At 35.8% G+C, this 15485-nt stretch overlaps 1 protein-coding gene across 1 annotated transcript; it reads left to right on the forward strand.

The window, feature by feature from the left end:
* Positions 1–1416: 1416 nt before the first annotated feature.
* Positions 1417–10571, forward strand: LOC121426743 (probable tRNA N6-adenosine threonylcarbamoyltransferase, mitochondrial). The gene is made up of 8 exons (XM_041623126.1): positions 1417–1871; positions 2573–2672; positions 3494–3654; positions 4665–4794; positions 5285–5492; positions 6222–6376; positions 7943–8145; positions 9538–10571. The coding sequence occupies exons 1-8, from the start codon at positions 1636–1638 to the stop codon at positions 9611–9613; spliced, it is 1269 nt and encodes a 422-aa protein (XP_041479060.1). The 5' UTR covers positions 1417–1635; the 3' UTR covers positions 9614–10571.
* The last annotated feature ends 4914 nt before the right edge of the window (positions 10572–15485 follow it).

A 15485-nucleotide genomic window follows, 5' to 3' on the forward strand; every position in this document is an offset into this window, starting at 1 on the left:
GTAAGGACAAGTTTATACTTATAGGATTATTTGAAATAAGGATTTAGAGATAAATTGCAAACCCTTATTTGTTTGTGTGTTGAGATTGTTACTTCCCCATGCGTTTTCTATGGGAAAATGAAATTTCTGTTTTGCACAAATTTTTTCACTTTGTCGCAATTTTTCATTGTGATCTGGTTTCCAAATCTTTATAAAAATCATACCATCAGAAAGAGCATAAAAATTCCTATTAGACACTTTATGGACAAGTTTTTGGCATTATAACAGCTCTTGGAAGCTAAAAATTTGGATTTGTGTGTGTCCATTTCTTAACTACACAGTCTATGGCAGAGAAATGCTGAAAAGTGACCTAATTTCATTCTTCATTTTTACAGCCAATAATTGGATTTTTTCAAAAAATATTAAAGTTCTGTCAGTCTGAAGGTTTTTTCACTTCAAATTCACAAAGAAAATGTGATATTTCCTGGAAAAATTATTTTTTTTCTCCAGACACCCTACACTTAGGCCCTACCTCAATTATAATTGAAGGTCTAACGTTATCGTGGCACAGAATTCCTGAGTGCAAGGCACAAACAAATGTGACATAAACGTCTAACTTTTCCTTTTTTGAGGGTCCAGTTTGTGCCTCGGTGACGATGTCTGGAATTCTGTGTTACAACACACGGACCTTCATCCGTATAATCGAGGTACATGTAAGTGCATAATTTATTTTTACCCTTTTATTTGGTGTGCTATTGCGACCAAATTCTACCTCATTTTGGAGAGTATGTTTGACTAGTATTACGCGGATGAGTCCTGGGCTCCCGCCCGCGCAGCGGGCCGAAGCCCCCTGGGTTATGACTGAACATGCTGAACCCATTGCCAATCTTGCAATTCAATCAAATGGCAATGGGTGCCCATGCACAGTCCCGGGGGGGGGGGGGGGGGCAGTCAAATGTATTGTTGTACACTCGGGTGGCCAAATTATTCCAAACACCCTCCGAACAAGTTTTTCTCTTTGTGCAAAATAACCCCCTAAACAAGTTTTTCGCAGGCTTTATTTACACATTTTGGCCCTTTAATCGCTAGAATACATTTATGACCCCGGGGAAAAACACATGTTTTGCCAGTCTTGAAAAAAAAGCATTGGAAAAAAAAATGACAACAACATTCAACCATACACATATCTTTTTGTTAGATTATCAATATTGGAAACTGTGACTGGGATCTTAAAAATTGTTAAAACATTTGTTTTAGATTTATACGTGCACATCACATTTTATGTATTCAAATTTATCGTTTGTATTCTCATTTTATCCTTTATAATGTTAGCAATTACATCTGTATACTAGCATAGTTATGTTTGTGCTGTGATATTAACACATTGTTATCATTATTGCTATTGTTGTTATTAAAGTAAATAAATAAACTCAAAATCATATATTTGACTGCCCCCCCCCCCCCCGGGGCACGGCTACACTCGGCCTTGTATACAAAGACCGGTTACTATATTCTGGTACTCTATAACAATACCATGAATACCTCGCACTAGTGTGAGTCGGCAGGGCCATACGGCAACTCGGGCCTATATAGGCTTACATGTGTTTATGAATGATGCTTTCAAGTTCATGTCATATCGTTTTTAGAAGTGGATGAATGAATGAAATGGCACCACCCATATCGGCATCCCGAGCTCCCATCATGCACCTGCTTCGAAGTCGTACTCCATCATCCATCGTGACCGCTCCACTGTGTAGATACCATCGACGGTTCTACGGTAGGTTAGTGCTCGGTATTGAGACGACGTGTGATGACACTGGAGCTGCAGTCATGGATGATTCGGGCAAGATACTTGCAGAAAGACTTCATACTCAGAAGAGGATTCATGCCAAGTAAGCTATGAGGCCTGTAACACTAGCGGGGGGGGGGGGGGGGGGGGTGAGGATTCAAGAAAATATTTGCCATCAAATGCAGATTTCTGTTGCAAGTTTACAATTCATAGATCAATGTTAACTAACCGGCCAACCGATCGTGAATTTGCAATCAATTGTAGGGCATCTTGATTGATTTGTGGGTTCTGTGTGAGATTTACAATCGATCATAAGTTTGATTGATATTATTGATTGTATTTTAATTGTTAGATATTGCAATCAATCATGACACATGGCTCTATATGATGAACCATCAATTTTGTGCTACATTTCCTACGGAGTATTTAAGATAAAGGTACTGGTCGCAGAAAAAAGTGTTCATGTTGGGTCTGCTAAAATACACAGATTATGCTTTAAAAATTTCTTTTCCGAAGGAAAAATCTATGCCTTGATTTTAAATTGTCATCAGCCACACATTAGTAACTGTTTGATAATGAAAACTGTTGACTTTCATGAAATAATTCACATGGATAATGAAAACTTCTAGTTCAATTGACTTTCATGAAAGAATTCCCTTGAGATAACCATGCCTATTTTCTTCAGATGATCAAATCATCGTAATTATATTAGAATCGATTTCTTGATTTTCCTATTTCATATCTATTTTATTTTCATAGAGGTCATTCATTATTCAGAAATTAAATTTGTTAATCGTTTTATAGAAATGGGGGTATCATCCCTCCTCTGGCTCAGGATCTTCACCGACAGTTCATTGACCCCGTTGTTCAAGGTACTATCAAAGATGCTGGGATAGAGGCTAAGGTAAAAGGTCAATGTTTTTTTTTCTTAAGTTCTGTTACTTTATATTATGATAGATATTACTAGATCATTTATTATACCATCATTTCTGATTTTATTATATCATGAATTGCAATACCATGGGCACAGAATGGATAACAGGCTGCTGTCCATGACTTGCATATATTCCACAATTGTAGAAACTAAAATTGAAATGATTGAGACTTGTTCAGGGAACTCAGTTTCAATTGTTAGATGTTTTGCAATAGAATGGTAAACTTGTATTTAATTCTGAAGAAATATTGAGATATTAAGAGCACATTTGAGTGCAGCGGAAGTTTAGAATTATGTTTCTGTTTAGAATACATAGTACACAATTATACCAATACAGGTCATTTTCTACTACAGCACAGAAATATTGAATGAATTATCAATTCAATGTTTAAGAAACAGATGGCTTTCCATATTACCTTCTTGTTAAAGAGAACACCATAACTAATGACAGATATCTTATCCTGTGAACTCTAACATTGAACAATCTGTCAAGATCATAGAATCCCCTGATTCGTAGTCAGATGTATGGAAAGTCACTTGGGGGCCGTTTCATAAAGCTGTTCGTAAGATAAGAGCGACTTTAAGAACGACTGGTGATCCTTTCTTACGCGATAAACCATCGCCAATGAATATACCATTTACCACAAGAAAGGATCACCAGCCGTTCTTAAAGTCGTTCTTATCTTACGAACAGCTTTATGAAACACCCACCTGGTTTGTTAATATCATCTTAATAAAGTATTTATTATTAAGCGTCCAAGCTGACTAAATCTATTTACCTTTCTATCCAGGACTTATCAGCAGTAGCCTTAAGTACCATGCCTGGCATGCCTCTCTCATTGTGGGTTGGTTTACAGTACACTAAGGATATGCTGCTTCGTCATCCCCATCTTCCACTTATCCCAATCAATCATATGGAGGCTCATGCCCTTACAGTGAGAATGATAGAAAGGTGAGACCTCTACTTATCTTTCTCTTATCTTACACTTATTCCAATAAATATGGAGGCCCGATGGCCCATGCCCTCAAAGTGAGAATGATAGAGAGGTGAGACCTCTACTTATTCTTATCTTACACTTATTCCCAACTATCAAATGGAAGCTCATGCCCTTAACAGTGAGAAAATTAGACAAAATCAATGCATATCATTCTCTTATCTTACACTTATTACTATTAATCATTTGAAGGTCCTTGCCTTACAGTGAGAATGATAGTAAGGTGAGAACTATAGTTATTTTTCTTTTATCTTGTACTTATTTCCATCCATCATGTGGAGCCTATCCCCTTACAGTGACAGTGATGGAGAGATTAAAGTAATACTTATCTTTTCTTATCATACACTTATTCCCATCAATCATATGGAGGCTCATGCTCGTAAACCGAGAATGAGAGAGAAGTTGGAACTAGCACTGCTCCCCACAGCTACTGATTTCATTGCAAAGAAGAATTGCTGTATTAATTTTGAACTTCAATCTTCTATTTGTATAAATTACAATAAGCATTCTTATATTTGATACAAATTATTTTATTTTAAAAGATTTGCTAATGTCAGATTTATTGTGACAGCCACTGTGAAGTCTCTAGATACATGTAGAACCCTGCTGTCCATCATGAGGATAACAATGATAGATACATACCGACTCAATATATATATTTTTTTTATTTCATCTGGAGCGTTGTGGCCCAGTGGATTAGTCTTCTGACTTTGAAACAGAGGGTCGTGGGTTCGAATCCCAGCCATGGCGTAATTTCTTCAGCAAGAAATTTATCCACATTTGTGTTGCACTCAACCCAGGTGAGGTGAATGGGTACCCGGCAGGATTAATTCCTTGAAATGTATGAGCGCTGAAAGGCAGCTCTTGCTAAAGCCAGGGTAATAATAATGATAACAACACGCCTCGGAATAGAATATTTCTAGATAGATGGCGCTATATAAATGCCTTTTGTTATTATTTTCTCCAGAGTAGACTTTCCCTTTTTGGTTCTACTTGTTTCTGGTGGTAACTGCATCCTGGCTGTAGCACGAGGAGTAGGAGACTTCAAGGTTCTTGGTGTGACACTGGATGACGCTCCAGGAGAGGCATTTGATAAGGTATGGATTGCGTTTAAGTTTAGGAGACTTTTCTAAATCTTCAAAAGCCCTAAATTCAGACATTATGTGAATCTGTCAGTATATTCAAGAGGTTCATTGTTATTAACTCCCCATGAACTGGTGTGTTGGCTCAGTAGGTAAAGCGTCCGTCTCAATACCGGGAGGTCGGGGGTTCATACCCCAGCCACGTCAGATTAAAATATGTCAGTAGATGGGAGTTGCTGCTATCCTGTTTGGCGTTCAACGATTATAGGGATAGAGCCTCGTTAATCTGGCGCTGCACAGCAGCTGCCAGGCCCACGATCAATTGGGCAAAGCAGATTTTCGGAGTATTTCATTTCATGTCTATTTCAAACAAAATATGGATTTTCATTTTTTTTTCATTCCATCAAACTGATTAAGCTGAAAGTTTTAGATCTCCATATTCCCATATATGACATTGACAAGCACTGCTTGTGCCTCTGCTTATCTCATTGTTTATTTCTGTCAGGTTGCTAGACGCCTGAAGCTTCAGCACCACCCAGACTGCCTAGGATTGAGCGGAGGACAAGCGATAGAGAAGATGGCCGAGAACGGCAACATCAGGCTATTGATGGAACGAGGGGTCCCCATGAGCCATCATAGAAATTGTAACTTCTCCTTTGCCGGTCTCAAAAACATGGCAAACTGGCTTATACAGCATCATGAGGTGAGACAAGGTAGGTATATGTTAATGGGTCATTGCAAAAAACTTGCAAGAAATTGAAAGTCAAATTTAGGTCCCCAAATCTATCATAACTCTGGCAATTGATGGCAAATTTGTATTTGATTTACTGGTCTCCTTTTTGCATCAGGCAGTGAAACATCAATTTTACCTAATTTACAATTGATATGTCGATTGTACATTGGAAAAGAAAAATTCTTGCAAATTCCCAATAGTCTTACATAACTTGTAGAGCATTGTGGTTGTGTGGTTCTGACTCTCACCTTTGAAATTGAGCGCTGTGGTTATGAATCCCAGCCATGGCGTAATGTCCTTCAGCAAGAAATGCATCCACAAAGTGCATTACCCGACCCAGGGGAGGGAGGTGAATGGGTACCCGGCAGGATTAATATCTTGAATGCACCGATTGCCTCACGTAGCAGCTGCTGCTATAACCAGGGTAATACCGGTATATAAATCACCAGTGAATAGGCAAATACTGTAAATTCTGAAATATTTGTGGTACACTTTCGCGGCAAGATCGAGCGAATGCGAATTTAAATACACACAAATTTATGATTGATGATGATGATAAATGATGATAAATGATAATGGTGACAATAATGATGTTGGTTATACTGAAGAATATTGTAATGATGATGATATTGACAATGATGAGGAGGAGGATGATGATGAAGATGGTAAGGGATGATACTGAATCCCTCCCTTTCTCTCGCGCATCAAGGTCTGTCCGTCTCTGACAACGATCATCTCGACTCCGTCAACGACATAGCGGCATCCTTTCAGCACAAGTTAACTCAGCACCTGATCATACGGATCGCTCGGGCCATGCTCTATTGCCAGCAGACCGGTCTCATCCCAGAAGAGAACCAGACACTGGTAGGTTCATAAAAAAATCTCATTGTTCTAAATTAACAAAGGAGGATTCATCCAGAAGGGGGGGGGGGGTTAAACCATGGACTATGCTGATTTAAGGCATACACTGGTCATGACCTTAAGGTCTAATTTTTTGCCAAAGGACATTGAATCAAATAGGATTATACATGAAATTTGCATAGTAATAATTATTAAAATGATATAGCGCATAACATTTGACAGAATCTCTATACGCTTTAAAAAAGAGGTAATTAAGTCTAATACAGGTATATTTGGAACAAAATACATAAATACTAGTTGAAAAATTAACAAAACATTCAAACATACCTTTGTAACATACATGTAGTACATCTTAAAGCTTTTTTTTGCATAAATTAAAGGAGAATGAAACCATTGGAACAAGATAGCTTGTGTGAAAACAGAAAAATAAAAAAAACAGATCAACAAAAGTTTGAGAAAAATCGGACAAATAATGAGAAAGTTATGAGCATTTGAATATTGTGATCACTAATGCTATGGAGATAGCAAATTGGCAATGCGGCAAAGATGTGTGATGTCACTTGTGAACAACTCTCCCTATTACTTTAGTATATATATTTCACTTGAATTGCCTCTTTTATCACATCTATCCATAGATCATGTGTTCTTTCTACATGAGGGCATGCAATACATATTTTTTTAGATTACATCTTGGATAAAGAGTTTGTATCATCATAAGAAAAAGTAAAAAGAGACATTTTGAGGGTATTTTATAGTCCACCAAAGGGAAAGTTGTTCATCAGTGACATCACACATCCTTGTTGCATTGCCAATGGGAGGATCTCCATAGCATTAGTGATTGCAATATTCAAATGCTCATAACTTTCTCATTATTTGTCTGATTTTTCTCAAACTTTCTTTATTCTTATTCTTTGATTTTTCCGTTTCTACACAAGCCTCTTTGTTCCAAAGGTTTCATTCCCCTTTAATATCATGTCCGTGACTCTGTACAGTCAGTCAGACCATGAAAGCACCACCCGTCTAACTGCCACAAGTTCTGTTTCTTTTGACTACACTGTAAATTTCCACTTGTAAACATGCTCTTATAAACTTCATTGTAATTTGCACTTTAGAAAAAGATTATTATAGGGCTAATTATTACATCAAAATTACTGTAGGAGGCAAGTGAGTCAACGTACAGATGGATAGCCCAACTGTTCATTTTTTATCACCATATTTGATATATGAAGAAAAGAGGTCCTTTGCCTTTTCAGTAGACTAGAAATAACATTGAAGGTGATTACCCCTTGCCATATGCCATTACCTTGGTAATTCAGTTTCCAACACATTTAGAAAATGAATCTTGCATGTCTTTACCCCAAGATGAATATCTGTGGCAACTTTTAAGAGCACTGGCTGAACACCGGGGAAGTATTTCTTCTTGATTATTATGAAATGAATTGGATGGCAGTCAGTCACTTTTCTTACCAATACATTCTATTGATCTGTAACTCTTTTTTCATTTCAAATCAATGCTTAAGATATTTCCGCAGAGCTTACACCAAATAACCCACACCTTTTCCTTCACAGGTTGTTTCGGGAGGAGTCGCCAGCAACAAGTACATTCGCAAGGCCCTAGACTTCACCGCCAGTCACTTCAAGTACAAACTGATTTGCCCTCCACCGCACCTGTGCACAGACAATGGAGTCATGATTGCTTGGGCTGGGGTAGAAAGACTAAGACTAGGCATGGGCTTTGCTGATGATCCTCAGTCTGTGAGATTCCAACCAAAGTAAGTGACAAAAAAAAACATTGCAACCCAAGCATGGACTCGGTTTAAGGCTACCACTTGCCTTTAATCCATTTCAGGTAGAGAGATTTATCACTCGCCTCAGTGATCGCTTAACAATCAGTGTCAGTCAGTGATCAAAATGTTAGAGCCAACCCTGAAAACCTCATTCTCAGAAAGAACACACAATTACATTGTAAGCAACAACTCACATTGCAAGAATGACACTAAAAAGTTCATTGACATAAATATTGCATGTATCTCATTGTTTGTCTCTTTTGGTTGTGGGTTGTAAACTTAGTGTATGTTCCTCCATCCATTTTGTAATCGGACAAAAGAGCTCCCCTTTGTATTTTCAACAAGAGCTTTTTGTAGTGCTCCCCTTAAAAAAGTTTTAGAACTTTTTATGTCTCCCCTAATAATCATAAAACTGAATCCCTGATAAGCTACAAGTCAGAGTAAAATGTAATAGAACTAATAAAAAATGCCTCAGTCAAATTTACAGTGGTTGCTTCATGTATGAATTCTAATTTCATTTGATAAGGTATACTGTTTTCAATATCATGGTTAATTTAACTGAAAAAAATGATCAATTGATATTTATTTTTTAAAGTTGATTATTCATGTGTAATGTATTTCAAGTTCTGCTTTGTAGTTTCATATAAAAACGTTATATTGCTTTAAAGTTATTGTGGTTCACAAAGTTTTTTTTTTAATTGAAGTATTTAGAAAGATACAAGGAAAGAAATACATGAGGGAATCAAGCATTTTCCTTCATCCCAGACCAAATTATATTTAAAATATGAATTGAATGCTGTCGTGTAACCAACTTTTTTAGAGATGCTCTGAGATATGCCACAAACAATACTACAAAATTTAGAAAACCAGTATTCTGCATACAGCTGATTATAAATTTACTGTATAACAACTTGTTGCACAAAATATTTATCCTTGAATTGAAAGAAGTAGCTCCTAAAAATAATGATTATGCCATACTCTAGTGAGATAAAAAAAGGTTTGATACTTTATTTCATAGCATAGCCCATAAACATATGCGGAAATCCCAGGGGGGACGTGTCTCCCCTACCAAATTAGTTGGGGGGCCACAATATCAAATGTCCCCCCTACTATTTTTGGTCTTTTATGATGGAGGGAAAAACATCATTCACAATCGAAATAATACACATATTTTGACGCTACATTTTGGGTGAAAACCTTTTTTTTTCTTTTTTTGTCAATTTTGTTTTGGTTAAATTGACCTTACATTTTGGGTGATAACTTTTTTTTTTTTGCTTGTCAAATTTTCAAGCCCATGGTCCCCCCTACCTTTGGGGACAGATTTCCGCCCATGCCCATGAATACAGTTTTATGAATTTCTTGTGTTTTTACTCCTAGGATGCCCCTTGGTGAAGATATTTCAGACCAGGTGAGGGAAGCAAACATCAAAGTAAAAAGAATTAAGTTTTGGTGAAGAGAATGGAAGGATCTACATCAAGACTGGAATAGAGCCAAGTCAAGGCTACTAATTCAAACAGTTGTTCGTGGCTTTACTCGCTAAAGCTTGCTTTCATTTCAAGTATGTGTGGAATCTCAAGCAGGATGGAGAATAATGCCAAGTCATGCTACTGATGTTGCGGATTCTAAGAATTGTTCATTGCCTGACTTGATAAAGCTTGCTTTGATTTCAAGTTAAGGTGTGGAAATACATGGAATCTTCCTGCAGAACTTGGACTGGTGCGAAGTCAAGATAACCCTTAGTAATGCAGAGAACTGACCATTATCCTAATCACCAAAGTTTGTTTTAACATCAAGTTTATTTAAGGAAATCTCCAGCAGGACTGGGAAAAGTGCAAAGTCAGCTACTCATGTTGCTCATTCCAAGAACTGTTTGTTGCATATTATGTAGGCCAATGACATTGCATCTGAACAATGATGTCAAAATAAAAGAGGATTTGATAATTCAATATTTTATTGAATTTCCATGGAAAATTGTGAAAGTTGTGAATATGCTGATAAGTCAAGATCTATGAAAATACGTCTTTGAAATGACATTGGACTTGTAAAGTATTTGATTATTGAGAACATCCTTTTATATTGCAATATAAAAAGAGAATGAAATCTGAATGGCTTTTTGTGTGTTTCCATTAATTACACTTGCCTGGCCCCACGTAATAAAGTTTTACAACGATTGTAATTTTCTGATTATTGTATTACCATAGAAACCTTTATTGTAATTGGCTTTTGAGCGCTGTTACCATGGTAATAACAAAGTTACCATTTATGTAAAGGGGTCCTGATTTGTCACATACTTCAAACAAATGCAGCAAGTTTAATTTGTAGGTTGTCAAGGAAAGTAAACTTTACCAGTTAAAAATATCAAATGATAGGCTGCAATTACTAACTTTGACAGCTTGTTACTGGGAAATTTATTTTGAGAGAAAAATAAAAAAATATGCAGAGGGATTTAAATTTAATTAATGCAAATAGCCAAATTTCAATAACTTTTTGTACATTGCAACAAAGAAAATTACGAACATAAAGTTGTATACAACGTGAAATCGAATACCATTATGGGAATGTCATGGTCTAGTGGTTCCGGCTCTTGTCTTTCTATCAGAGGATTGTGAGTTTTAATCCCAGGCATGACATGTATTTCCAGCAAAAATGTGAAAACTATTTTCCAGAAATGAAGAAGAAAAAGAGAGGTAACATATTTCAGATGTTTGTCACCTGGATGGCAGGAGGATGGTACGATGAGTGTACATGGAGAAATTCAGTGCTTCCACTTTTCAAAACGAAACTTCCTGGAATTTAATCTGAGAGTTTCTGGAATTTTACAAAATATCCTGGAATTTTCTGAATGTTCTCCAGTCTCTGATAAGTTATAATTCTCTTATACACCCACACACAAAAATGAAATTTAGGGCCCAGTGCTGTAATTGAGCCAGCCAAAAATTTTGAGAGGGCGAAACATGAAGTAACAGGCAAAGTTTATTAAGAGCTGCGAGCAAAACAAGCAGCAAAATTTTTGACATTTGATTAAAAAGATCCAATTTTGTGATAGATTTTGAAATAATATTCAGAAAATAATATCATTCCCGAAAATGGTAACTTCCTGAAATGATCTTGGAAAATAGCAAGACTTCCTTGAATTTCCTGGAATCCAGGAAAAGTGGAAGCAAAGGAGAATTCAATTCCTGCATGACTGCCATAAATGGAGTCTGAGCATGCACCGTGCAAAAAGGATGCGTATGTGTGGTGATTTTCAATATCTGTGCAGAAAGCACAGGGGTGTCGGTCCTAGTGCGCACTATGCAAGATATAGAGTTAACGACCTTTCGCCTGAAAAACGGGAATGGGAAAAGACATACGTGTAAATCCTTAATTGCCACTTATTCAGAATGCTCACAGTAGGGCAATTCCATAAAATGATCAACCTTTTTGTACGTCCTGACACCCATTTTTCTCAAGACTTCACTTCTTGAACTAACCAAGTCATGGTCCTTTTAGAACATTACAGACTTTCAAAAGAGCAAGAAATTTGACAGAAAATTTCATGAAGGTGCCACTTAAAGGGGGTCGGACGTACATGTTTTATGGAATTGCTCAGTAGTGAGCATATTATTTACTCACCAGCTACACTTACCTCTACCATCTCAACTGTATTGTTTGCTATTTCGACTTGGAGTAACAAATCAAAATTTGATGAAAGAGTGTAGCACTGTATAGTCAATGAACCCATTCTTCCCTCTTTTGAACAATTTTCACTCTATAATCTGTTTATTGACTATGGATATAAAATACTAAAAGTACTTGTGACTTCTGGAACAAAATAGCAAGACAAACAAATGTAGAGTGCATAAATTTTTCATTTTATTCTATGCCTTTTGATTTCAAATATAGACAAACATATACATGTACATGTACAATATAGTTTTGGAATGTAGTCCTTAGTTCTCTGTACAAAATAATCATTAACACTTTATCTTATGAGAAAGTTATCAACTGCGCACGATGTACTGATACATTAAAACAACTCACAAATGTACTGATTCAACATTGCATTTCATAATGTAATATAAAATGAAATATCTGATTACAATTTTCTAAGTTAGAATTGGATAGTAAACAAAGTACAATGGGAGGTGGCAATCAACATTAATAATTGAGTCTTTTTTCAGATACTTTGGTTATTCATAAATTTTACAAATTACCTACACTGACCTAGATCTCGAAGAAGGAAGTCGGGAGGGTACTCCATAAACTTTCTATGTACATGTGTTTGAAAATGTCCTATAAATTGTACCAAATGGTTTATTTGGTGTACAATGTATACATTTTTCCAGGGTTTAACAATATCATTCTTCCTCATTTGTACTGCATTTAAACATAGAAGATGCTCTTACCTCACAAGTACATAATAGACTCCAGGGGTACTGTTTCCCAAAGATTTCAAGTGTGTCTTAAAATTGCACTCCATGCAAAATCCCAACTGCATGCAGTTGGGATGTCATGTGAGCATTGGCCCTGCAGCAAGATACATGTATGAATACACATCTAACTTGTGTAGAAGAGCGGTCTGAGCCCCTGAAATATTGGGGGATGCTTCAAGAAGATTTAGGTGTGACTATATAGAAGTCGCACTTAAATTCCTGATTGTGTACAGTATGAAATGAATCACTGCATTGGTCAGGGGATGTGAAATTTAGCCAATCAATCAATATTAATCAACAAGATTGCACATTAGATGTACATACATGTATCATGCGCACGTTTGCATTAAATGCATGACTTAATGTCATACTGAACTCATGAAACACCCCCCTACCCCCAAATACATCAAACTAGCTATACACATTTCAAGAATGCTCAATTCAATTACAAATAAATATAAAATATTAATTTTACACACTTCCTCATTTGATATTCAAGATTAAAAGCACCATGATGCAATGAGTGTCCCATAATCATAAATTTAGTATGTACTTATTGGATTGATCTGACAAGCTAAGCCTCATGATAATTTCTTACAAATGCAAACTACTATTAAAAAGTTTCTATACATGTTAAAGGTAAACAATTGGCCTATTAAAAACAGTTTAAAACCATGAGCTAATGAAAATCGGGAAAAAAATACAGAGTGCATTTCCTGTACACGGAACATCTACTGTTATTTGACTTTGAAATTCATGAAAATTTAATTTAACAATTAACATGGGTAAAAAGAGCAGTATGTGTTAAGCATTAATTTTATTTGTAGGATGGAGAAAATGGAAGAATTCAGACATCAGCCGCTCTTCAAAAATGAGTCAAATATGGACATGCATTTTGTATTCAGGATATAATAAAGATCAGTACATAATAATCTATCTTAATATATTTCTGAAATATAACCACCCTTGAAATTATATACATTACATCCTTCTACACAAATGCAACGGAAACTATATATAAGAAATATCATATACAAGTACCAGTACTGTACACTTTTGTTACCTGAATGTGCAACTGTATTTTCTTATTATTATAAGGAGAATGAAATTCTTGTAAAAAGTCAGCTTATGAAATCTGACAAATCAAGGCATAAAATCAAAGTTTGATAAATATTAGACATCCTGTTATGATCATTGGAGTGTTGCAATGTGATGGTGTGTGTTATCAAACATTAACAACTAGCCACTTGGGCAGAGAAAAATACAAAGAACCATCATATTTTGCTCATTATAATGACGGTGCAACTTCTTCGCCCATTACATACTTTGTGAAACCTGTATTTAATGTCCTCCCATCAAAATATGATCTACCAATATTTAGAAGCGTGAGAGTAAAACATGTACAGAAAATATGGGGACTTTGGTCTGGTGTGACATCACTAGTCTTGTTAGAATTGTTAATTAGAGAATCTACAGAGTATTACCGATCTTAATCCTAAAAGAGCCGGGTTATCTGGACCTACATGTATCTCACAGCCGGGGAGACGTGGATTCTGCCCCCCCCCCCCCCCGAGGTCTCGGCCTTCGATTGCACGAGTACCACAAAAATTTGCACAGTGGTAGTGTGTGATAAAATCTATACGGCTGTATGGTTAATTTTTTCTTAATAAGAATTTTCGTAATTATGATAAATAAATAATAATTATCAACTATTATACTGCCTCAAAACTGCTAATATTTTATTCACAGACTCTTTGTAGGATCCTTATCAAATGTACTTTAAAAAAATTTGGTATCGCAATTTTTTTCATATGTATTTTTTTTTAAATTTCTTATTTATCTCTTTGTTTTGATTGGTTGATTGATTCTTTATCTCCATGCAAAAAATAAATCATACAATAGAAAATATATTGACAATATTTCACGGCAAAATAACAATCATTGCATGACTGGGGACAGTCATAAGCACAAAGGCTTGAAAAGGATGCCCCTTTATTGTTTTTCAATGAAGTTGTTGCAGACTTGATTTTGATCATAAACAAGACAAAATTAATTCAATTCAATAAGTAAAAGTAGAAATAATGATACATTTATGAGTTTTGGCTAAACACGCTTTGCATTGGATTTGTACATGAATTCACGTTTTTAAGCAGTTTTGGGTCTGACATACTCCTACATAATGCTGCGTAATTTCTTAATCGCGTACCCGGGCATCGCAAATTTGGTCTCAAAAGTTGCACGAGATTTGACAGTAAAGTCACTGAGCGGAGCGGTTGAAAAATTTTGCAAGACGAATTTATCATGAAAAATGTAGAGGGGGATGGAATCCCTCCCCCTTTTAGGGTTAAAAATAACTGCTCACAACTTTGTAATATTCAATTATTCTCAAATTTTCTTTTGATGTCATTCTTTGATTTGTCTATTTTATATAATTCAGCCAACTTCAAGTGTCCCATTCTCATTTATACAATAAATCTGTGAGTCTTTGTCAAGGCAAGAATGCATTACACTAATTGAAATATTACTATTTACACAATACATACTGATTAATAAATTACAAACTACTTCAAAATTCAAAGATATACATATATTTTTCTCTTAAACTACCTGTACAAGCCACCTACACATGCAAAAGATGTGCCTTACAATTAAGTATATTTCCCTTCTCTTTCAAATCATATTTCATGTATGATTGCTAGCTTTCAGGAAAAAGAAATTGAAAAGAATGTAATCCCCCAAAATGGATGCAGCAGTCTTCAAATTATTTTAACTGTTCAAGAAGAATGAATGCCAAGTGGCATCTTGATGAATAAATCTCCTGAATATATGAACATTTAAGACAATTCTATCTTGCAAATAAAGAACTCATCCCATGTCATCAATGATTTGTAAGAGGTTTGCCACACAAAG

This window comes from Lytechinus variegatus, chromosome 13, assembly GCF_018143015.1.
Source record: "Lytechinus variegatus isolate NC3 chromosome 13, Lvar_3.0, whole genome shotgun sequence".
Taxonomy (NCBI): Eukaryota; Metazoa; Echinodermata; class Echinoidea; order Temnopleuroida; family Toxopneustidae; genus Lytechinus; species Lytechinus variegatus.